This window comes from Balaenoptera acutorostrata, chromosome 2 (assembly GCF_949987535.1).
Source record: "Balaenoptera acutorostrata chromosome 2, mBalAcu1.1, whole genome shotgun sequence".
Classification (NCBI taxonomy): Eukaryota; Metazoa; Chordata; class Mammalia; order Artiodactyla; family Balaenopteridae; genus Balaenoptera; species Balaenoptera acutorostrata.
Window position 1 is genome coordinate 156,662,761 of NC_080065.1, and position 25,756 is coordinate 156,688,516.

The 25,756-nt window shown below is 32.8% G+C and overlaps 1 protein-coding gene across 4 annotated transcripts in view; it reads left to right on the forward strand.

Annotated features, from left to right (window-relative positions):
• Window positions 1-25,756, forward strand: part of RANBP17 (RAN binding protein 17) — a 307,210-nt gene that overhangs the window by 42,118 nt on the left and 239,336 nt on the right. For all 4 annotated transcript variants that reach the window (XR_009007183.1, XM_057541105.1, XM_057541106.1 and 1 more), the window contains 2 exons: window positions 1,574-1,767; window positions 24,774-24,879. Coding sequence is in view for 3 of the 4 variants with exons in the window: in XM_057541105.1 (XP_057397088.1) it covers window positions 1,574-1,767; window positions 24,774-24,879 (300 nt within the window). In the remaining variant the exon portion in view is untranslated. The remainder of the gene's footprint in view (window positions 1-1,573; window positions 1,768-24,773; window positions 24,880-25,756) is intronic.

The window sequence follows — 25,756 nt, forward strand, 5'->3', positions numbered from 1 at the left end:
GTGCTTTTTTACCATTTGTATATACTCTTTGGTAAAATACCTGTCAAATATGTTCCCATTTTTTTATTGGGTTGTTTATTTTCTTATATTGAGATTAGAGAGGTCTGTATATTCTGGTCACAAGTCTTTTTATCATATGTGTTTTGCAAATATTTTTTCCCAGTCCTTTGCTTGCCTCTTCATTTCCTTAACAGAGTGTTTCAAAGAGCAGGAGTTTTAAAGTTTAATGAAGTCCAATTTATCCTTTATTTTTTTCTTCTAGAAGTTTTATAATTTAAATTTAGATCCATAATCCATTTTGAGTTAATTTTTATATGATATGAGGTTTAGACTCAATGTTCTTTTTCTTTCCTTTTTTTCTTTTTTGCATAGGGAAGACCAGTTATCCCCAACACCATTTGTGGAAAAGACTCTCCTTTCTCCATTGAATTGTCTTTACTCTGTTTTCAAAAATTAATTGACCACATATGTATGGTTCTATTTTTGGACTCTATTCTCATTAGTCTATGTGTTTCTCCTTCTGCCAGTAGCCCCTGCCTTGAGTACTGTAGCCTTATAATAAGCTTTGAAATCAGGTAGTGTGAATTTTCATCTCGGTTTTCCCTTTTTAAAGGGCTCTTTTGTTTTGGCTCTTTTTTTTTTTTTTTTTTTAATTTATTTATTTATTCATTTATTTAATTTTTGGTTGCATTGGGTCTTTGCTGCTGCACGCGGGCTTTCTCTAGTTGCAGTGAGCGGGGGCTACTCTTTGTTGTGGGGCGCAGGCTTCTCATTGCGGTGGCTTCTCTTGTCGTGGAGCACAGGCTCTAGGCGCGCAGGCTTCAGTAGTTGTGGCTCGCGGGCTCTAGAGCTCAGGCTCAGTAGTTGTGGCGCACGGGCTTAGTTGCTCCGCGGCATGTGGGATCTTCCCGGGCCAGGGCTCGAACCCGTGTCCCCTGCATTGGCAGGCGGATTCTTAACCACTGCGCCACCAGGGAAGCCCTGTTTTGGCTCTTTTACTTCCTTTGCTTTTCTGTATAAATGTTAGAATCATCTTGTCAGTATCTACAAAAAAAAGTCCTGCTGGAATTTTGACTAGAATTGCATTGAATTTGTAGATTAATTTGGAGGAAGAATTGACATCTCAGCAATATTGAGTCTTTTAGCCAATGAGCATGTTTATCTTTTAATTTATTTAGTTCTTCTGTGATTCCTTTCATCACTGTTTTGTATTATTCAGTCTTTAGATCTTACATATATTTAAGATTTAATTAGTGTTTTATGTTTTCTGGTGCCTTTGGAGATACTGTTTTTAAATTTAAATTTCCAATTCATGTTAGTATATAGTAATGAATTCTATATATTGACCTGTATTGCTAGCACCTTGGAAATACACTCAGCTGTTAGTACTAGTAGCTTTCTTGTGGTTCACATTTTCAAATATAGACATTTTATTTCTTACCTTCCAGTCTATGTCTTTTATTTCTTTATCCATGATAGAATTTTTATTTAACATAAATAAAGCTTATTTGTGGTGAATAAAAGTACATCTCATTCTAACGTCATCTGCAATCCTCTTCTTATATATTTGCAGAGATAATTTAGATGATCCACTGGATGATACCGCCACTGTGTTTCAGCAGTTGGAGCAGTTGTGCACTGTTAGCAGATGTGAATATGAGAAGACATGCACTCTTCTTGTACAGTTGTTTGATCAAAATGCACAGAATTACCAAAAGCTTCTGCATTCAGCTTCTGGAATAACTGTGGACGTGGCAATTCAGGAAGGTCAGTAAATTTTATATGACCATATAAATAATATAATAATATGGTAGTATGTTGAATTTTAAGTAGCTTCATTAATCAATTTATTTAATAATTTTACTGCAACGTATTTTTGTTTATTTCCCCCAATTCTGTTCCTCTAATAATCCATTAATTTTATTAACCTTCTGGGTATTTTGGTGGCTTGATGGTTTTAGTTCTTTATAAGATTCACAGGGACTATTTCTCTCTGGCTTCAGTATCAAAAAAAGCTGATAATGATCTTTGAGTAGAGTTTATTAACTTATAACTATCCTTTAACTAATCATGTTTCCTTCTTTGCTATATCTGACTGCAAATTCAGAGCCCAGTTTTAGCCAGTAAAAATTTACTGAAGACCTCATCGTGGTTTTGCATTTGTTCATTTGCCTTCACCATGGCTTTATTTTATTATTATATTTTAATTTCTCAATTTCCTCTTTATTTTTCATTCTTTACTGAAGGAGAATTTATCTATTTCTGTATATTTCCTTAATACGAAAGGATTTTCAGGAACATAGGGAATTAAATACACTTTTCAGATTTTAAGTGGGATAACTTATGAGAATGGAACTGGCTATATACATTTCTAATAGGAGGCAGTTTAATTACAGTTCCAGGATGTTTTTTTCTTTCATATTTGTTTGGAAAGTGAGTGGTAAGGGATGATAGTCAAACTTTGAGTGATTTTCCATTTAAACTCTTTTTAAAAATTTCTTTAAAAATTATCCTATACATTTACGTACTGTCTTCTAAAAATACCTTTTATTCATTATCTGTTTTTTTGGTTTTTGTTTGTTTTCTGAGTCACACAATACTGCTCAGCGGCGGATAGAGGAATAGTTAACCTTCTTGAAATGTTCTCTTTTATTAGTATCTCATTATTTATAAATTAGATGGAGGAGAACTAACATTTTGCTTCGTAGCATCTTGTTGTCATGACTGATTTCTTTCTTTAGCACAAAAGGGTATTTATATATTTTGAGACATAGTAACTAGCAGTAACTAACACCGTCACATAGCAGCTTAAAGAACAGGTCAATACCAATATCTTTGCTGTTCCCTTTTTCCTACCAGCAAAAAATTCTTGATGTTTGTTTGTTAATTGATGCCTCTTCTTCACAGTTTTACTGCATATGTATGTACTCTGAAAATAATGCATGGTTTTGCATATTTTTGAACTTTATACAAATAGAATCAAATTATTTATTCTTTTACAACTTGCTTCATTATTTTTTCTCAGTGTTGCCTTCTTGAGAGTTTGTGTTGATGCTGTAGCTATAGTTCCTTCATTTGTACTGCTGCAGTTCTGTTGTTTGAATACACTGCAATTTATTGATGAATTTTCTTGTCAATGGGTATTTGTGTTTTCTGTTTTCTGCTAATGCAATGAATGCTGCTGTAAAGATTGTTATATATATTAATTACATAGTCAGCTTCAGTAGACAATGCCAAACTATATTTTACAAAGTGATTGTACTACTTTATATCCCAACCACTCTGATCTAGATCCTCACCAATGGCTCATAATGTTAGACTTTTTGTCAGGCTGGTTGAGGTAATATACCTCATGCATATTTTACTTTTCACTCTCATGATTATTAATGAAGTTTAGTGTTTATGTTTATGTTCTTTCATCATCAGTGATATATATGTTCATGACTTTTGTTCATTTCCTCGCCATTTGGATTATTTTGTTCTTTTTTTTTTTTTTTTTTACTAATGGAGCTCTTTATAATATTTTAACACTAATCCTTTAGTTGTTTGAATTGTAAATATTTTCCTCAAGTTTGTGACCTGTTTTTACATGTAACTTTAATGTGTCTGTTCTCTTAGTTTTCATATCAAATTTTATTTTAATTAATTCACCCAATCTTTTGAAGAGGTATTATATTTACGTTGTCCAGAAAAGAGAAGTTAAAATGTGTTCTGTTCCAGTCCTATAATCTGTCCTACTATTCTTCACTCTAACAAATAACGATTCTTATTGGTTTTGCATCTTTCCAAATTTTCTGTATGCATGTACAATTAGGAATATATAAGTTCTTATCCCCTTTTATTTACATGGAATGTGGCATACCACACTCACATTCTACTCCTTGCTTTTTCTCATTTAACAATGTATTTTATAGCTATTCTCAAATCAGTATACAGAGAATACTTAATTTTTATAGATGAATAATATTTATTTTTTGAATGTATCATAATTTATTTAACTATTCTCTCCATTGTTGAGAGTCATTTGAGTTGTTTGCCATCTTCTGCTATTAAAAATAATGCTGTACAGATTAACCTTGTACTTGTCATTTTATATTTATGCAAGTATATCTGTAGGATACATTTCCAGAAGCAGAATTACTGTTGGGTAGAAGGGTTAATGTGTTTGTAATTTTTATAAATATTTCCAAATTACTCTCTGTAAGGACTGCACCAATTTACTTGTCCACCAGCAGTCTATGAGAGCTCCATGTTATTGCCTTCACAGGACAGTATTACCAAGCTTTTGAATTTTTGGCACTCCTATAGGTGAAAAATGATTTCTCAGTATAATTTAACATTCTCGTATCAGTGAGGTTAAGCATTGTTTATTTAAGAGCTATTTGGTCTTCTTTTTCTGTAAAAGAATTACTCATTTTTTTGGCTCATTTTTTTGTTGTTGGGTTATTGGTTCTTTTTTTCTCATTGATTTTTTTTTTCTTATTGACTTTTAAGAGCCCTTTATATGAGCCCCTTGTCTGTGTTGAGTTGCAAATATCTTTTTTCTTTTTTTTGAGTGTACAGTTTGAATTTAGTAGATACATAGCCATGTAACTACCACCACATTCAAGACAGAGAACCTTATAAATAATTTTCTCATGCCCTTTGATCCATTTTCCTAACTCTTTATCCAGGTAACCACTGGTTTTTGTCACTATGGTTCATCTCTTTTGGGTTTCTGTGTAAATGAAATCATACAATAACTAGTCTTTTGTGTTTGACTTTGTTTGCTTAGGATAATGTTTTTGAGAGTCAAACATATTGTATATATAAATATTTTGTTCCTTTTTATTGCTATGTAGTATTCCATAGTTTGGCTTTTTCTTTAGTTTGTCTAGCTGTTTACCACTTAATGGACATTTGAGTTATACTTGCAGTTTTTGCCTGTTATGAATAATGATGTTGTGAATATTTGCAGACAAATCTCTGTATGTACTTAAATTGTCATTTCTCTTGGGTAAATACCTGTGACAGTTTGCTGGGTCATATGAGAAATGTGTGTATAATATTATAAGATACTACTACGCTATTTTACAAAGTGTACCATTTTTCATTCCCATTAAGAATGATCCACATCTTCATCATCATTTGATATTGTCTTGTTAACTTTAGCCATTCTACTGGGTATCTAGTAGTAGTATCTCATTGTGGTTATACTTTGAATTTCCTTGATAATTAATGAAGTTGTGCTTTTTTGGCCATTCTTATATCTTCCTTTGTGAAATGTCTGTTCACATTTTTTGCCCATTTTTATATTGGGTTGTTTGTTCTTTTGAACATAGTCTTATTATTGAAATTGTAAGTGTTTTATATATTCTGTATACCGTCCCTTTTTCACATACATGTTGCAGATATTTTCTTCCTGTGTGTTTGTCTTTTCAACTGTCTTTCAAAGGGCAGAGTTTTAAATTTTGATGATCTGCCTTTTCAATTTTTTCTTCATGGCTTATGCTTTTTATATTTAAGAAATCTTCTGTAACTGAAGTCACGAATATGTTCTATATTTTTCTTCTAGACGTTTAATAGTTTTAGCTATTATGTTTAAGTCTGTGATCCACTTTGGGTTAATTTTTGTGAATGATGTGAGGTAAGGATAAGGTCCCCTCCCCAACATGTACAGTTATCAAGTTGTTCTAGCACTGTTTGCTGAGAAGACTATCTTTTTTCCTATTGAATTATCATGTACCTTTGTCAAAAATCGGTTGACCGTAAAAGGCTAAGGTCTGTTACTAGACTCTATTCTGTACCATTGATCTAAATGTCTATCCTTATGCCAATGTTATACTGTCTTGGTTACTATAACTTTATAAGTCTTGAAATCAGGTAATTTAAGTCTTTCAGTCTTGTTCTTCTTTCTCAAAATAGTTTTGTGTTCTACACAAATATCTAGTTAGTCTATCAGGGGAAGTCTTTGTTAGTCTATCTTTTGCTTTTCTGTATTAATTTTAGCATCAACTTGTCAGTTTCTTTAAAAAAAAAAACTCATTAGAGTTTTGATTGAGGTTGCCTCAATCTATATATCAGTATGGTCCATCTTAATATCCAGTTGATGGACATGATATATTGCTCCACTTATGTAGGTGTTTTAAAGTTTTCTTTGCAATGTTTTATTGTTTTCAGTTCATAGGTATTAAAAATCTTTCACAAAATTTATTCCTATATATTTTGGTGCTGTTGTAAATTTTGATTACTCTTTGCTATTTTATATAAGACCAGAATTGATTTTTGTCTTTGTGTCCTGTGATTTTGCTAAATTTACTTATTAGTTCTAATAGCTTTTTTTGTAGATTCTTTAGGATTGTTTTATATGATCATGTCACCTAAAATACAGTTTTATGTCTTGTCTTCATGCCTTTTATTTCTTTTTCTTTCCTTATTCCTTTTTCTTTCCTTATTCCACTGGTAGGACCTTTAGTACAATGTTGAACAAAAGCGATAAGAATGGATATTCTGGCCTTGTTTCTGTTTGTACATAGAAAGCATTGAGCCTTTTACCATTGGTAATAAATTTGATGAATTTCCCTTCTGTTTCTCAGGCTATTTATAATGAGTGGGGCATTGATTTCTTTGAATGCTTTTTTATGTACCTACTCAAATGACCTTTGTTTTCTTTTTTATTTTACTAATATAATGAATTATATTGGTTGATTTTTCTGTTAAACCAGCTTTCCATTCCTAGGATAAATCCTGCTTGGTTACGATACTGTTCCTTTATATAGTGTTAGAGTCAGTTTGCAGAAGTTTTATTTTACATTGATGTTCATGAAGGATATTTGTCTGTAGTTTTCTTTTTTTGTGATGACTTTGGTTTTGGTAACAGGATAATACTGGCCTCATAAAATGAGTCAAGAAGTGTTTCTTCCTCCTTCTTTACACTCTGAAAGAGTTTGTGTTGTATTGGTATTATTTCTTTCTTAAGAGTTTGATAGGATTCATCAGTGAAGCCAGTGGGCCTGGAGGGTTTATTGTTATGAATGAAATTTTGTTAATTGGTATAGGACTATTCAAATGTTCTCTTTCACCTGGGGTCAAATTTAGTCATTTGTGTCTTTCAAGGAATTGGTCCTATTTTTAAATTTACTGGAATAAAGTTATTTCTAATATTTCATTATTATTCTTTTAATGTCTGTAGGATCTGAAGTGATGTCTTTTCTTTTATTCTTCCTATTTTAAAAATTGAAGTATACTTGCCACATAATATTATTTTCAGATGTACAACAATAATTTGGTATTTGTATATATTAGGAAATGATCACCACAAAAAGTCTAGTTAACATCCATCACTATACATAGTTAAACATTTTTTTTCTTGTGATGAGGACTTTTGAGATCTACTATCTTAGCAACTTTCAAATAATGCAATACAGCATTATTAACTATAGTCACCATGCTGTACATTACATCCCCATGACGTTTATTTTATAACTGGAAGTTTGTACCTTTTGACCCCCCTTCATCCATTTGATAATTTTTGCCCTTTTTCTTTTTTCCCCTGATAGACTAACTAGATATTTATCAACTTTGTTAATCTTTTCAAGAAATCAACTTTTAGTTTCACTGATTTTCTTTCTTTCTTTTTTTTTGGTTTGTTCATTTTTTATTTCATAAGTTTTTTGGGGGGGCTTTATTATTTTCTGCCTTATACTTGATTTTATTTGGTCTTTTTTTCTAATTTTGGATGGAGGCATCACATCTTTAATTTTTAGATTTTTTTGTATTCTAATAAAAACATTTAAAGCTATAAATTCTGCTTTGAGCATTGCTTTAGCTGCATATCATGAATTTTGATCTTTTATTTTCATTATCATTTAGTTAAAAATATTTTCTAGTCTGTTATTTCTTTGTTAGTTTATGGATTATTCGAAGTATGCTTTTATTTCCAAATATTAGGGGTTTTCCTAGTTGTCTTATTGTTTCTGATTTCTAATTTAATTCTACCTTCGGCAAATATCATTTTGTATGATTTCAGACTTTAAGTTTATTGAGACTTGTTTTATGACCCAGCATATGGTCTATCGTGACAAACAGACCATGTACGCTTGAAAAGAATATGTATTTTACCATAGCCATAGTTGGGTATAGTAGTATGTAAATAGAAATTAAGTCAAGATGATTAATAGTATTGTGCAGATATTCTTTGTTTTTACTGATTTTTTTTCTGTTTTTTTGGGGGGGGCCTATTTCTATTATTTACAGAGAAAGAGGCATTAAATCTCCAAATATGATTGTGGAATAGTCTGTACTACTTTTTATTTTTTTAATTAAAAAAATTTTTTTTTCTTTTTGGCTGTGTTGGGTCTTTGTTGCTGTGCGTGGGCTTTCTCTAGTTGTGGTGGCTTCTCTTGTTGCAGAGCACAGGCTCTAGGCACACGGGCTTCAGTAGTTGCAGCACACGGGCTCAGTAGTTGCAGCACACAGGCCCTAGAGCGCACAGGTTTCAGTAGTTGTGGCACGCGGACTCAATAGTTGTGGCTCGCAGGCTCTAGAGCACAGGCTCGGTAGTTGTGGCACACAGGCTTAGTTGCTCCGCAGCATGTGGGATCTTCCCGGATCAGGGATTGAACCCGTGTCCCCTGCACTGGCAGGTGGATTCTTAACCACTGCACCACCAGGGAAGTCCCATATACTACTTTTAATTTTCAATTTTTGCTTCATTTAGACATTTATAATTTTTTGTTTTCCTTGTTAATTGATCCTTTTATCTTAAAATCCACCACATTTGATATTACTGTAGCCAGTGCCATCTTATGCTTTCTGTTTACATGGGATATCCTTCACCATCCATTTACTTCCAGTCTGTCTGTGTCTTTGTTTTTAAAGTGTGTCTCTTGTAGACAGTGTATAGTTCTTCCTTTAAAAAAAAAATCACTGCTGACCATCTCTGTCCTTTAATTGAAATGTTTGGTCCATCTACTAAATGGGGTGGAGGAGGACTATCAACTCAATACCATTTAAACTGCTTCCTTAGAATAAGGTTTTTCATATCACATTGGTAGTCTGTATTTAGGCCACTCGCTGTGTGAGGTCTGAATTGAGGGATTTTTCCTTCTCTCCTATGACTAACATGGAAATCAAGTTAGACAATTTTCTGTTTTGTCTTTCTTTGTCTAGGGCAGACAGTTCACTTTCTTGCTAAGGGTGTAAGAGTTTCTTGTTGGAGTCCTCTTATTGGGCATGCCCTAGGCTTTGTCCTTTGTCCTTCAAACAAGAAGCTCAAGTTCTCTAGTTGTTTCTATGCATATATCTCTCAGTTTCAGCCCAGACATCTATTTTGGCCTTTGCGGATTTATTTTACTTTCTTACCAACTCAGTAATATATTTGGTGCCTTTGTGCAAATTAGAAAAATCACCCAGGCAAGTATAATATGCTAGTATGGTGAGTAGAGTACAGGCTGGATTTCAGTCCCCGCTTGTCCCTTCAGTTCTTTTTGTAGATATGTGGTTGCCCTGTAAGCCTGTCTTATAGTGTTTTGGGTTTTGTTTTTTTGTTTTTTTTTGTCTTTCCTGATGACACAATGACAGCCTTATATAATATCTTTTCTGATTCATTTTTTATATTAATTCAGATTATGTTATAATTTAGTTCATGTTTAACCAACTACCTATAAAAATCACATTTTTTGTTTTTGGTTTTATATCACAATTAGTGTTTGCTTCTTAAAAGTAAAGAATTAGTAGTAACTTTCACTTCAATGTGGTCAACTACATGCTCTGAAAGGCCTTTGAGCTGCAAACAGTCAGATCCTGCATTGCTTGGCTTGAAATAAGTATATGAAATTTCTGAGGTTCCTACTCCTCCAGTCTGCTCTCCTGCGCTTCTCTGTCCCTCTCTCTTCTGACTACTTCCCCCTCAAAAAATGAACTTTAACCAGAATGAACTGATGGGTAGCAAACAAGGGCAAAAAAGGCAGTGTTGCCTTTAAAGGCAAATTATCAATGATTAAATTGGTGACAAAACCTTAGCCTAGTAGCAAAGTCAGTGTACTGAACTTGGGATTCTTATATTAAGTTGAGCCCTTGAGAGGGGATATACTGGTCTGAAACTGGTAGATCCCCTTGCCTTCCAGCAAAAAAGTAAATTAAAATCTTCTGTAAAGAATAGCAACCATACTTTAGTGCCTTAAGAATCCTGCAGATTAAGAGCAGTCAATTAACTCTTCATGATTTCAAAAATAACCAGCACACAAACAACAAAACAAGGTACCATGACTGAGCACTAACAAAAACAGTGAATGGTTTATTTGATTCAGATCTCCTCAAGGACTTAAGATATTGGAATTTTATAGGAATATAAAATAATTATGTATGAAATGTTTAAAGGAAAAAGAACTACAGATGAGCAAACAAGAGAATGAAAAATGACCAGGAAGATTGAAGAAGACTCAAATGAAACTTCTATTATTGAAAAAAATATTTTTTGTGATCTAAAATTTAATGAATTTTTTAAACAGTAAATTAGAGCCTGCTGAGGAAAGAATTAGAAAATAGGCAGTTAGATTTGAAGAAAATTTTAAGAATGTGGGGAAACAAGGAAAGTAACCTTTTTTTTTTTTTTTTTAAACTGGTGAAGGATTTATTTTTCTATTTTTTATTTAAAAAATTTTCTTTGGCCGCACCTCACAGCACGTGGGAATCTTTGTTCCCTGACCAGGCATCAAACCCATGCTCTCTGGAAGTGGAAGTGTGGAATCTTAACCACTGGACCACCAGGCAAGTCAAAAGTAGCTATTAAAAGAGAAGTTAAAGGATGGAATGAAAAGGTCAGATATGTCAAATTGGATCCCAGAAGATGGAATAGAGAGAATGGAACAGAAGCAATAACGGAAAACATTCTTCCTGAGAATTATTTAGAATTAATGAAAGACATGCATCTGTCAATACAGCAAATCCAAAATGTACCAGTCAAAAAAAAACAGCACTTTAGTCAAACTGTGTAGCTCCAAAGACAGAAAATCTCAAAAGCAGCTTAAAGAGTGTAAAATAGAGTGAAAAACTCACTTCTCAACAGTAAAAATGTAAGCCAGAAGATTGTGGAATATTATTCTCAAAAAATTGAGTCAAAGTAATGGCCATCGTATAACTGTATGTCAGCAAAAGTATCTTTCATGAACAAAGATACTGAAACCACTTTTGGACAAGTGAAAACAGAATTTTTACTACCAGTAGATCTTTACTGAGGTTCTTTATTAAAAGTTTTCATTAAACGTTCTAAAGATTATTTTTCAGGAAGAAGGGACATGATTCCAGAAGGAAGGAAAGGAACACACAGAAACTGGTAAACACACAAATCTTAACAAACATAGCCTTATATTTTTTAAAAAGTTATTGTTTTTAACTTGTGAAATTAAAAAAGAAACTACCATAAACAGTAGTACATGAGAGAGGGATGTGATAAGAATTAAAATTGTCTTAATGCTTTGTTTTATTTTGGAAGAGAATTAAGATGGTAAAATTTCAAGAGTAACAAAAGTGTAAGATATGTGATTAACTTCCATCACACAGTAGAGGAAAAATAATGAAATAGGTAAACATGCAAACTCAGTGTTTTAAAAAGCCAAGAAAAGAAAAGAGAGACAAAAAGAAAGACAGTAATAGAAAATAACATAGTAGGAGCATTTCATATACATTATTAATCTAATAAACATAAATGAATTAAATTTACAATCAAGCCAGATTATAAAGTTGAATATTTAAAGAATTATTCCAGTGAGCCAAATGCCCATTATAAGAGACATACTCAAAACTTTAAAACATAGAAAGTTGAAAGTAAAAGGATAAAAAAAATGTGCTGTGTAAATAACGAACCTAAAAGAAGTTGGGGTAGTTATATTAATATCAAACAAGACTGTAAGATAAAAAGCATTACTAGAACTGGAGATAATCGTTTGTATACTAAGAAGGTATAACAATTTCAAATATCTAGTACCTTGAAATAGTCTCAAAACATCAAGCAAAGGATGGTAATCCTATGGGAGAAATTGACATATGTACCATTATAATGAGGAGTTGCAGTACATTTCTGCAAATTGTTGATAAATCAAATATGGAAGTCAAAAGGATTTGAACAATATGATTAACAGACTTTATTGAATTGATGTATATAAAATGCTGGAACCAACAATTAGAAAATATTAATAGGACACGTGGCATGTTTTTAAAAAAATTGACCAAGAAGAACAAAGCTAGAGGCATCACGCTTCTTGACTCTGAACTATGTTACAAAGCTATAGTGATCAAAACAGTATGGCATTGGCATAGAAACAGATACATAAATCAGTGGAACAGTATAGAGAGCCCAGAAATAAACCCATGTCCACATGGTCAGTTAATTTATGACATAGAGCTAAGAATATACAATGGGGAAAGGACAGTCTCTTCAATAAATGGTGTTGGGAAAACTATATAGCCACATGCAAAAGAATGAAACTCTACCCCTATCTTGCACTACACACAAAAATAACTCAAATCGATGCAAGACTTGAACATAAGACCTGAAACCATAAAACACCTAGAAGAAAACATAGGTAGTAAGCTTCTAGACATTGGTCTTTGCTGTGATTTTTTGGATTTGACACCAAAAGCAAAGGCAACAAAAGCAAAAATAGGTAAGTGGTAAGTGGGACTATATCAATAAAAAGTTTCTGCACAGCAAAGGAAACCATCAACAATATGAAACGGCAACCTACCAAATGGGAGAAAATATTTGTAAGTCACATATTGATAAAGGGCTAATATCTAAAATATGTAAAGAACTCACAGAGCTCAATAGCAAAAAAATAAACAACCCAATTAAAAAATGACCAGGGGATCTGAATAGATATGTTTCCAAAGAAGACATGTGAATGGCTTTCAGGTACGTGAAAAGGTGCTGAACATCACTGATTCTCAGGGAAATGCAAATCAAAACCACCATGATATATCACCTCACACCTATTAGAATGGCTGTTATCTTAAAGACAAGATATAACAACTGTTTGCAAGGATGTGGAGAAAAGGGAACCCTGTGCACTGTTGCTGGGAATGTAAATTGGTACAGCCAATATGGAAAACAATATGGAGGGTCCTCGAAAAGTTAAAAACAGAACTACCATATCATCTAGCAATTCCACTTCTGAGTATTTGAAGAAAATGAAAATACTAACTCAAAAGGATATCTACACCCCCCTGTTCATTGCAGCCTTGTTTACAATAGTCAAGACATTGAAGCAACCTAAGTATCCATTGCTGGAGGAGTGGATAAGAAAGTGTGGGGGGTGTGTGTGTACACATAAACATATATATGTAAAATTATTATACATTATATAGTATATAAGGAATATCATTCAGTCATAAAAAAGAATGACATCTTGCCATTTGTGACAACACGGATTGACCTTGAGAGCATTTTAAGTGAACTAAGACAGAGAAAGACAAATACTGTATGATTTCATTGTATGTGGAATCTGAAAAACAAAACAAAACAAACTCGTAGATACAGAGAACAGATTGGTGGTTGCTATGGTGGGGTTGGGGAGTGGGTGATATGGGTAAAGATGGTCAAAAGGTATAAACTTCCAGTTATAAAATAAATAAATCATGGAGATGTAATATACAGCATGGAAACTATAGTTAATAATACTGTATTGCATATTTGAAAGTTGCTGAGAGAGTAGATTTTGAAAGTTCTCACCACAAGAAAATAAAATTCGTGACTGTGTGGTGGTGGATGTTAACTAGACTTATTGTGGTGATCATTTCCCAATATATACAAATATCAAATCATTTTGTTGTACACCTGAAACTAACATGTTATATGTCAATTATATCTCAGTTTTAAAAAGTTTACCAAGTATTAGTACATAAAGTGGGTCTCAACAAATTTCAATGACAGTATCATAGAGTCCAGATTTTCTTACCAATTTGCGATTAAATTAAAACTAACCTGTAAAAATAACAAATTCCATAAAGTTGGTAATTTTATAAACATACTTATAAGTAATTATGGAGTAAACGAAGAAGTCTTAGGGAAATTAAAAAACAAAGAAAAGTGGAAATACAACATGTTTGGAATTCAGTAGGAAATTTATTTCACAAAAACAAGAAAGGCTGAAATGTTGTGACTTAAGCATCCAAGTTGAGAGGTTAGAATGAGAGGAGCAGATCAAACCCAAAGAAAGGAGAAAGAAGGAAACAAAGAGCAGAAATTAAGGAACTAAAAGACAAAGATTCAGTAATATCAAAAAAATCAAAAGTTAATTCTTTAAAAGTACTAATAAAATTGACAAACCTCTCATGAGATAAGAAGAAAAGAGAATTCACAGATAACATTAGGATCAAGAGGGGAAATACAGTTACAGATACAGCAAAGGTTTAAAATATAAAATTATGTGTAGTAGTTTTTGAAGTCAACAAATTAGAAAACTCAAAATCAGTAAATTCCTAGAAAAATAAATTAAAAACACAAGATTTAAAAAAAAAAATACCAGAAGTCAAAGAAGATATTTGCAACACATACACACACACTAACCCAAGCAAGGATCACCATCTAGAAGAACCTGGAAATAAATCCTAGAAATCAATAAAACAAGCAATTCTTTAGGGAAATGATCAATACCTACAAATAAGCATGTCACTACTCATAAGAGAAAGGGAAATCAAGGCACATGAGATACCATTTTACTTCCAGTAGATTGGCAAAAGTAAATCTTCCAGGAGAATGTAGATCAAAGGGAATTTTTACATCCTTCTGGTAGGAGTATAAAGTATAGTCATTTGGAAATAGAATGGAAATCACTTTGGTGTTATCTTGAAAAGTGGAACATTTGAATACCTTCTGACCTGGCACTTCCACTCTTAGATATGTCCTTTAGAAAAGCTCTTCTAAACAAGGGGACATGGCATGAGAATGTTCATAGCCTTAGTGTTATTAAAGGCAAAAAAATGGAAAAAGTTCAAGTGTCCATTAACATGAAAATGGATAAACAGATCATAATATAATTATACAATGGAATATTATATAACATTTAAAAATGAACTACAGGTATACTTAAAGATGAATTTCAGAAATAATTAGTGGAAAAAAAAACAATTTTCAGAAAACTATATATAGTATGAAACGCTTAAATAAAGCCCCGAAACAAGTGAGACTAAAAATATATTGTTTAAGAATATATCTGTAAGTGATAAAAAGATGTCAAGAAGATAGTAAGCATCAAATACAGTCATGGTTACTTCTAGGGTGCAAGGTAAGGGGAGAAGCTAGGTTCGGGTTATGGAGGTAGGTGTGACAGTATTGGTGGTAATGCCTTGGTTGTTAAATTGGATAGGGGGTTCACAGGAGTTTGTTTTATTATACAGTCATCCCCCTGTATCTGAGGTTTCTGCACTTGCTAATTCAACCAACCACAGAAAATACTCCCCCCAAAATAAAATTCCAGAAAGTTCCAAAAAGCCAGACTTGAATTTGCCATGTGCCAGCAACTGTTTACTTAGCATTTACATTGTATTTACAACTCTTTACCTAGACTTTACATTGTATTAGGTTTATAAGTAATCTAGAGATGATTTAAAGCATATGGAGGTTACGAATAGGTTATATGCAAGTACTGTGCCATTTTATATAAGGGACTTGAGCATCTGCAGATTTTTGTATCCATAGGGATCCTGGAAATAATCCCCTGTGGATACTGAGAGAAGACTGTACTTTATATACATTACATATATTCTTTCATATGTATCAAATATTAGTTACAGTGTAAAAAGATTCAGTTGTAAAATCAAAGACTTGTTTTCCTACAAAAGGGTACTGAAAGAAAGTATAGCTGTTCTAAGATACATGAATGGAATTAACTGAAATGTAATAGTTTATTGGTATTAAATAGGTCTATCTATTGAATAAAATGTCAGACCCGATTTTTTTTTTTTTTTTTGACTGTGTTGGGTCTTCGTTGCTGCGCGCGGGCTTTCTCTAGTTGTGGCGAGTGGGGGCTACTCTTCGTTGCGGTGTGTGGGCTTCTCATTGGGGTGGCCTCTCGTTGTGGAGCATGGGCTCTAGGCATGCGGGCTTCAGTAGTTGTGGCGTGCAGGCTTCAGTAGTTGTGGTGCGTGGGCCCAGCAGCTGTGGCTCACAGGCTCTAGAGCGCAGGCTCAGTAATTGTGGCGCACGGGCTCAGTTGCCCCGCGGCATGTGGGATCTTCCTGGACCAGGGCTCGAACCCATGTACCCTGCATTGGCAGGCAGATTCTTAACCACTGCGCCACCAGGGAAGCCCCAGACCTGGTTCTTGATTAATACAAATTCAGGGAGTTTGTGTAGTTGTAGTTTTAATAAAACATCATTTCAAAGTTTCTAATATAATGCCTGATACATAGAAATGTTTAATAGATATGTTTTTTTCCTTTCTTCTAGTCAGAAGGTTAGTGAGAAGGAGTCTGTCTGACCTTTAAAAATATCTGTGGTCTATTCAAAAATAATTGTTTTATATTATGAAAAATGCCTAGTGTGGTTCTGGTTTGTACTGCTGTATATGGTAATGTTCAATTTCTTTTGTGTGAAGACTTCAGTTAGTGTTGAACAAAGAAAATTATATGCTCTCGTTATGTGTGCTTTAATTTAGATGCTTAATGGCTTTTAATGTTACAAAATAAGTTTATTATTATATTATGATCTCATTTGTATTATATTGTCTTGCTCTTCCATATTTGTGGTGATATGGTCATGGTTTACGAAAACAATAATCCCTAAGAAATAGGTCATTAACAGTAGTTAACAATTACTTGTGATCTAGGGTAATGACTGATTTCTTTGGGATTATTGCAGTTATAAACCATAATTACAGATTATTACAGCAATAATTATTTTGTTAAAGGAAAAATTGTTCTCTTCTTGAACAGCTGCTAAAACAAGTGCCTTGAACATTTCAGAATAAATTGAAAAATGAAAAACTATAGTGGAAATGTAATCTAAGATGAGATTTAAAAAAAAATTATAGATAGGAAACTCATGTATAGGATATTTAAATTTCTAAATGCAATTTAGATTTATGGATTTACATGGTTCTTTAAACTTTGTGGATATAATTCCGTAACCAATGTAACTTTTTAACATCTATTATTCTGAACGCTGTAACTCTAATATTCTAGAGTTTTAGGGTAAGGTTTAATGTGTATGAGAAATATCACTCATTCAGTGAAATAGGAAAATTGTATTTGATAGATTAATTTAAATGCCTTTATATTTCATTGCATTGTTCATTTCTAACACTAATCCTAATTTATTCAGTTAGTAGTTGTTAATTTTTAGAGTTAAAAATTCATGCTTTTCTGTCTCGTACAATAAAAATCACTGCTTTCTAAAACAGAACAGGGAAAGAGTAAATATACATCCTACTTCTCTCTGAATAAACTTCCATTCAAAATTTACCATAATTTTAGAAAAAATGCTCACAATTGATCACATGCTATCTTTGCATAGCATTCTTTGATATCAAAGCCTTAATTTCAAGGTCACAAAATAAAATGAATTAAAGAATAAAAAATTAAAATTTGAGAAATTCTTGTCCTATATTTAATATTTATTATTAGACAGTGATACTCATCACACTGCATTGAAAAATCATTTTTTCACTTTTCTCTCTCTCACCAGGTTCAGTCTGTTGGGCATAGTGTCTCTTTCTCCCTTCTCACCCTGCCTCATACATATTTAGTTATATCCCAGTGGACGGAACATGGCACATAGCAGATATTCAGCAAATGAATTTTCTGAAAATTCTTGAGAGTTTTTTTCAGTTCAGGGTTTTTGTTTGTAGACACAGCTAACTGTAAGTAGCTTTAATTGCGACAAGCCTCTTTGGTAGAGAGGGAAGAACTTAAAAATTCTTAAATATTGTGTGACTTCATTTTCTTGAGCAGCTTTAAAGTAAAACTTAGAATGGACATATAAATATTCCATATTGATATGTTTTATGGCTTTTGTAGCTATGATATAGAAGAACTAAAAACGGTATAGCTATTTAATAATAATAATAATAATAATAGCCAACATTTAGTCAGCCCTTGTAGCAGGAATTATTATGAGTACTTTACATGCAGAATACCATTCAGTGCTGTCAGAAGCCTATGAGCCAATTATTATTATCATCTTCATATTTATAAATGAGGAAATTAAAGCCAAAAAGATTGAGTAACAAGCATAATAAATAGTAGAGGCAGAATTTGAATCCAAGTTGTGCTCTTGGTGGCTAAATTGTACTGCCTCCATTTTTAAATATTGATCTTCCAACAGAGAAATATAAAAGTTTCATGTATAATCAGTGTCTGTTTTCAAGATGGCTTGTTTTATGAAGAGCTAGTAGGCAGGTGTTTCTACATTTACATTAGTTATAAACTCCAAAAGTAAGTTTGCTTATTTTAAATTCAGCTGTTCAACAAATGTTAATTTCATGTGTCACATATACTTGGTTTTAGGGTGGCTGGTTTGGGAATCGAAAGAAGTATGAATGCCCTAGAAATGATCCCAAAGGGAGATGCAGTCTCATCTGTAGTAAAAATCTGGGAGACAGGTAGAGAACAGTCAGGATTAGGAATTAAAATGTATTAAATAAACACTTAAGAGGTTGTTGGATCATCAAGGTCTGTCTAGCTGATTGACCACTGTGTTGTTCAAATACTTCCTTTAATCAGTCTTGAGAGGAAGTGGTACATATCTCATAATGGTATGAGAATGGACTCTTGGAAATCCATTGCCTATATTTGAATCATATACTTCTTAATAGGGATTTGTGACACTAAATAAATATAGGTACAGATAATACATATAATGTTTAAAATAGTACTTAGTGCATGGTAAGTACTATTTAAATGTTTGCTATTATTTTTAGTAATAGTGAAGCTTACTTAAAGCAAAATTAGTATCTAAGAATCTAAATAGATAAAATATATAAAGAAGGTTATTATTTAGATTTAAATAATATTTTTCATTTTGAGAAATAATTTGCAGTAAGATATTTTAAAAATAATGACTCTTATAGGGCAGGTAAGTTATTATACTACATTCACCAAAGATTATGGTCACAATGTTTTAGATTCGTATCAATTATATAAAATGTGTATGCCCCACACACATTGGAGCACAATCTATTAATGATAACTTTTGTAAGATTCTGAGAAATACAGTCGATTCTCCTTATTTGGTATTTAATGTTCTATATAGTTTCTGTGAACACTGAATTAGCAAATATTAAACCATTGCTCCTAGGGGAAATACAGGTTGGGTTCCTGCAGGCTTCTGGTCACATTTTCATCGACTGATCAGCATATAACCTTGTGTTATGTGTTCCTGCTTAAAGACACTTTACATTAATATATATCATCGATTCGTTAACATTGAACTCACAGCCAACAGCACTACAACCCATGCCTGGACGAAGCTTAACACGTGTATTTTCTCTACAAGGTACATAATAGCTTTTTTTTTTCACTTAGGAACACTAGGCAACACATTAGCACTACTCTTGTTGACTATTTTAAACAGTGAAATTATAAACAAGGAGCACAAAAGTACAAAAACAATGTGATACCAAAAAGATACCAAAAAGGGATACTTAGCTGTTTATAGTATGAGAGATGAAACAAGAAAGCAGATTGTTGTTTTGTTTTACCTAATCTTGGAATGTGAACATTGGGCAACTTAAATTATTTGCTGTTCTGCATCTGTCCATGAATGATCACAAGTATTGATTTGGGGGATTACAAATAAATTTTACCAAGTAGATGAATTTGCAAATAGCGGGATAGACTAGATCATACCTTGTATTGAATGTGCGTTAAGAAGCTGCTTTTATATAAGCAATAGAAATGTAACTACCATTAACATTCATTTTTAATAACAGCTCTACATTTTAATGTTTACTAAATTGATAATAAGCTGTTAACTTCTTCTTGCCTGTTTCATGCTGTATTTTCTATGTAATGATTTCTTAATTCAATAACCCATGTCTATTTGATAACTTATGTATGCCAGGCACTGTTTCAGGCTCTGGATATGCACTAGACAACCAAACAGAAAAAATAACAGCTATCATGCAGTTTACATTCTATTGGAATAGACAAGTAACAAAGCAAGATAAATAATAAAATATATATTATGTTAGAAAGTGATAAGTGCTAAAATTTAAAAAAATAATGAATCAGGAAAGGTGGATATGAAATGTTGGCAGATTGTATTCTGGTTATCTTTTGCCCAAAACTTAGTGGTTTATCAAATAACAATTTTATTCTTATCTCTCAGTGTTCTCTGGGATTGATAAGTTTCAACTGGATGGTTCTCCTTTGGGGCCTTTCAGGTGCTGTAATCAGGTGACAGCTGCAGCTGGCATCACCTGAATGATTCTTTACTCAGAAGTCTGTTCTCTTTGCTGGAATGTTTGATGAATGGGCTATAGTTGGGCATTTCTCTCTCCATGTAGTCTCTCTACATGGCTAGCCTTTAGGTCTCAGGATATGTGGTCTTCTTACATGGTGAATGGCTTCCCCTAAGTGAACATTCCCTGAGAGACTGGAGGAAGCTGCCAGTTCTCTTAAAGGCTAAGCCCAGTACTGGAATAAGTGTCACTTCTACCATATTCTTTTAGTCAAAGCAGTCACAGTCCAGCCCAGACTTACGAAGGATTGGAAAAATAAACTCTACTTCCTGATGGCAATTTCATACATGGAGGGAAGGAATTGATGGGTGTCTTGAAGACACGCTACCATACTCTAGGTATTGAAAATTGATAGGATAGCTGTGTAAGACCTGACTGAGAAGGTGCATTCAAAGTGAGACTAGTCAACATGGTTGTATCTTTTTGCAGGTACATTAAGCTGTGTGAGGGATAGGCAAAGAGTAGGTGGGGATTTGGATTTAAACAATTACGGTTTCGTAAGATGAGTATGTCGGAGGAAGAGAGAAATTGACATTGTATGCAAGACAGAGATTATAATGATTGACAGTAGAACTGGAGGTAGGTGAGCAGGGTAGAGAAGACATGAAGGGTGTAAGAAAGTGAAAAAAATGACAGATCCCAAAAAACTATTAGAACTGATAAAAGAGTAACAAAGTTGCAGGATACAAGATCAATAGACAGAAATCAACAGTGGGTTTATATATTATCAATGAACAATCAAAAATGAAGTGAAGATAGCAAGTCCACTTACAATAGCATTAAAAAGAATAAACTACTTAGGTAAAAACTTTACAAAAGAAGTGTTAAGTCTTGTACACTGACACTGTAAAACATTATTAAATCAAAGATCTAAATAAATTGGAAGACATCATGGTCATGGTTCAGAAGACTTAATATTGTTAAGAAGACAGTATTCCTCAAATTGACTTAATGGATTCAGTGTAATCTCTGTCAAAATCCCAACTGGCTTCTTCTCAGGAATTGACAAGCTGATCCTTAAATTAATGTGGAAATCCAGAAGACCCAGGATATCCAAAATAATCTTGAAAAAAAAAACAAAGTTGAAAGACTCACACTTCCTGATTTCAAAATATACAACAGAGCAATAGTAATCAAGACAGTGTGGTATTGGTGTAAAGGTAGATACTAGATCAGTGAGATGTAGTTGAGAGTTAAGGTATAAACCCTCCAATTTGTAATCAGTTGATTTTTGACTGTGGTAGGAAGACAGTTCAATGACAGAAGGATTGTCTTTTCAACAAATGATGCTGGGACAGCTGGATGTCCACATGCAAAAGAATGAAGTTGGAACCCTATATTTACACAAAAATTAAATCAAAATGAATCATAGACCTAAATGTAAGAGTTAAAGCTATGAAACTCTTAGAAGAAAACATAGGACTAAATCTTCATGACTTTGATTTGGGCAATGGTTTCTTAGATTTGACAGCAAAAGCTGAAATAACAAAGGAAAAATTAGCAATATGTACCACATGAGAATTAAACATTTCTGTGCATCAGAGGACACCATGAAGAAAATGAAAACAACCCACAGAATGGGAGAAAATATTTGCTAATCATATGTCTGACAAGAGACTTGTATCTAGAATATATTAAGAACTCTTACAACTCAATAATAAAAAAGATAAATAACCCAATTTTAAACTGAGCCAAGGATTTAAATAGACATTTCTCCAAAGAAGACATACAAATGGCCAATAAGCACATGGAAAATGCTCAACATTGTTGGTCATTAGGGAAAGACATGTCAGAATTACAACATACCACTTCATACCCACTAGGACAGATACATTAAAAAGATAATAACAAGTGTTGGCAAGGATTTGGAGAAGTTGGGCTTTCATACATAGCTGGTTGGAATGTATTGATAAAATGGTACAGCTGCTTTTGGAAAGTAGTTTGGCAGTTCCTCAAAATGTTAAAATATAGGTATCATATGACCCACCAATTCCAATTCTAGGTATATCTGAGAGAAATGAAAACATACCTGCATTAAAAACTGTACACAAATGTTCATAGAAGCACTATTTACAAAGCCAAAAGGTGGAAACAGCCCAAATGCCCATCAACTTTGGAGTAGATAAACAAAATGTGATATACCCAAACAATGGAATGTTATTTGGCCATAAAAACGAATGAAGTACCAATACAGGCTATAACATGGATGATCTTTACACATTACACTAAGTGAAAGAAGACAGTCACAAAGATCACATATTTTATGATTCTATTCATATGAAATAGAATGGGAAAAATCTAAGGAGACATAAAGTAGATTAGTGGTTGCTTAGGGCTGGAGAGAGTGGGTACAGAGTAGGATTTCTTTTGAGAGGGATGAATATGTTCTAAAACTAGAATGTGGTGGTGGTTGTACAACCCTGTGAATTTATTAGAAAACATTGAATTGTATACTTTAAGTGAGTGAATCGTATGGTATGTGAATTATATTTCAGTAAAGTTGTTTAGGTGATAGGTTCAAGTGACTGGAGGTTCCCAGTAGAACAAAGGATTGTTGGAGTTGGAAGATTCGTTTTTGTAGATATTGAAATCATTACTGGTTATGATAAAAAAAAAATACTGTTGGAAAGAGTGGCAGTGAACCAGCAGCCAACACGGTCAAAAAAATAAGGAGTAACAACCTGAAGGAGAGTAGATAATTGCAATAAGAAAGAGAATTTGGTAGTATGATGACATAGGATGTAAAGCTGAGTGCTTTTACAATGGAGAGAGAGGAGACTGTTCTGGAGGTAAAAATGAGGAACATCAAGTGAACATCTGGGTTCAAGGCCCAAGTTACAAGAGGTGTGGAAGAGAAATCAGCTACCACTTGAGAGGGTCCACAGAAGGAAGCGGGGTCATCAGGGGAGAGCATTATGTTATTAATAGGCGTTTATATTGATCATAAAATACATTTCAACTGCATATGGTAACTTAATATTGCTATCTTCAGTTTCCTACATGGGCCTTTTTTTGTGTTACTTTTTTCACTAATTATACATGTCTTGAAGCTTGAGTCTGTTTTATGAATTACTTGATCAAATTAGTGTTCTGTTTTACATTGGTAATGTATAAGGCTACATACTTAAGTCAGTTCTGATTTATTTATGGCTTTGTGATAGGTTAAGGGATGTGGATACTTACCAGGTTATATTTCTGCCTTACAGGAAGTTTGTCACCTCAAGAGACTTATGTCTCTCCAGAAGTTTGAAGGAATTGTTGATTAGTTGTAGTGACTAGTAGAATCCACAGGAATATAGGAAGAATGTGTTTTTCTTCCCACATTTATTTATCCTTCCTAGGTCTTCTAACAAGCATGGGCAGTCTCTTTTCAATACCTTGTAAAAAACACTTCAGTTCACTTGAAAAAGTTTCCCAATAGAGAAACATAGTTGATTTTAGTATTATAAAATAGCCGGCTCATCTTTGAAAAGTCAGTCCCCAAGATTAGCACAAAGTTTCTTTTTAGAAAAATAATTGGTTTGTTGTTAATTATTCATAAATGTCTCAAAAATCCTGGAGAATTTGATACATAGATCAATGAATCTAGAGAAGTAAAGTAATGTACCTAAACAAAAATTATTCAATAAATACCTCCATTTCTAAATTAGTCAATTTTGGCTGCCCCCAAAGTAAGATTTCTGAAAACTATAAGGTGTTGCCATTTGTGCCACTGTTATAAAGTTATTTAGTCATTTGCTACTACTGCCTGTGAGGTTAATCTGGTTGTCAAACAATGTAATTTGCATAGTGAAAATTTTGGATTTTTAAAAAATTATGCATAAACATGTAAAGGGAGTAAATGTATACCATCCATTATCTTCCAAGCCTGGGCAATTTAAAAAATGATCAGACTGGTACTACCATGATATTGACTATTCAGAGAAGGTACTGGTCATTGGATCATACTGGTACTTAATAACAGCCCTTGATGTTGACATAACATTTGGTGTTTTGTTATCAAATTTATGTTAATCAAACCTTCATGGTAGATATTATTTTCTCCATTTTGCAAATGAAAATCCTAAGCCCTAAAGAGGTAAGTAACTTATGCAAGATCACATAGCAGATTGGTAGAGCTGGGATTCATAGTTGTATCTGACTCTAAAATGTGTCATTTTCACTATTATACTACCTTGGTGAACTTAAAATCCAACTCTTCACTCTGTCAAGAACTGAGTTCACAGTAGTTTATCACTTGTTTGGAAGAACTTTTGCTAATTTTAGAATATTGTGAAAAATAAGCTTTGTTTCTATCAATACTTTCTAAACGATTTTTTCCTTGTTATATATTAGGACGTCTTGCCTGGCTGGTATACTTGGTTGGGACAGTTGTTGGAGGAAGATTAACATATACCAGTACAGATGAACATGATGCTATGGATGGAGAATTATCCTGTCGGTAAGTAGTAGCCATATAATTTACAGAAATTTATGAAGTACTTAGAAATTTAGTTACTGAGCTGCTATTATGAGCTAAAGCATTTTGTACTTGGCCTTTTGGAGAAGGTATTATTTTCCTTTTTACTGATGAGAAAACCAAGGCTTAAGTGATTTGTAAAAGTTATATCTCTAATAAGTAGTATAGTCAAATATATTCATATGAATAATATGAGTGAGCTGGTTTTCCATATATTTTAATTCATTTTTAATAACATCTTTATAACAAAGTAATACATGTTTTTGTTGAACACTAAAGATTCAAATGAAAAGAAAGTTATATATTAATTTGGAAATAACTACTTTCATTTGGTAAAGATCTTTGAGTCTTTTTAATTAATGTTTGAGAGTATATGTACATTACATGTGTATTTTTCAACTTTTTTTCAACAAAAGTTATACTGTAATATTGTTTTGTAAACTAAAATGGGGATACTAGTACTATATCTAATTCATTTTGGGCTGTTATAAGGATTAAATGAGTTAATAATTTTAAAATAATTTTAAAGTGCTTAGGACAATGCCTGGCAAATAGTAAGCACTATATTACCAGAAAAAAACCCCAAATAATTCTTTTTTAAAAACTCAAACATAATAATTATATAAACATTTTATCTAGACATGAAATATTCTAAGCTATACCATAATTTAAATAGATCCTTGCTTTGGGAATTTTAGGTTGTTTCTCAATTTTTCCTTATTATAAAGGTGAATATACTTTTAGCTGTATCTTTATGTAGATCAAAATAATTTTATTAGAGTTAAGTCCTAAAAGCTGAATAGCTGGTTGAATAGTATATAGCACTTTTAAAGACTTTCAATACACATTACCAAATGGC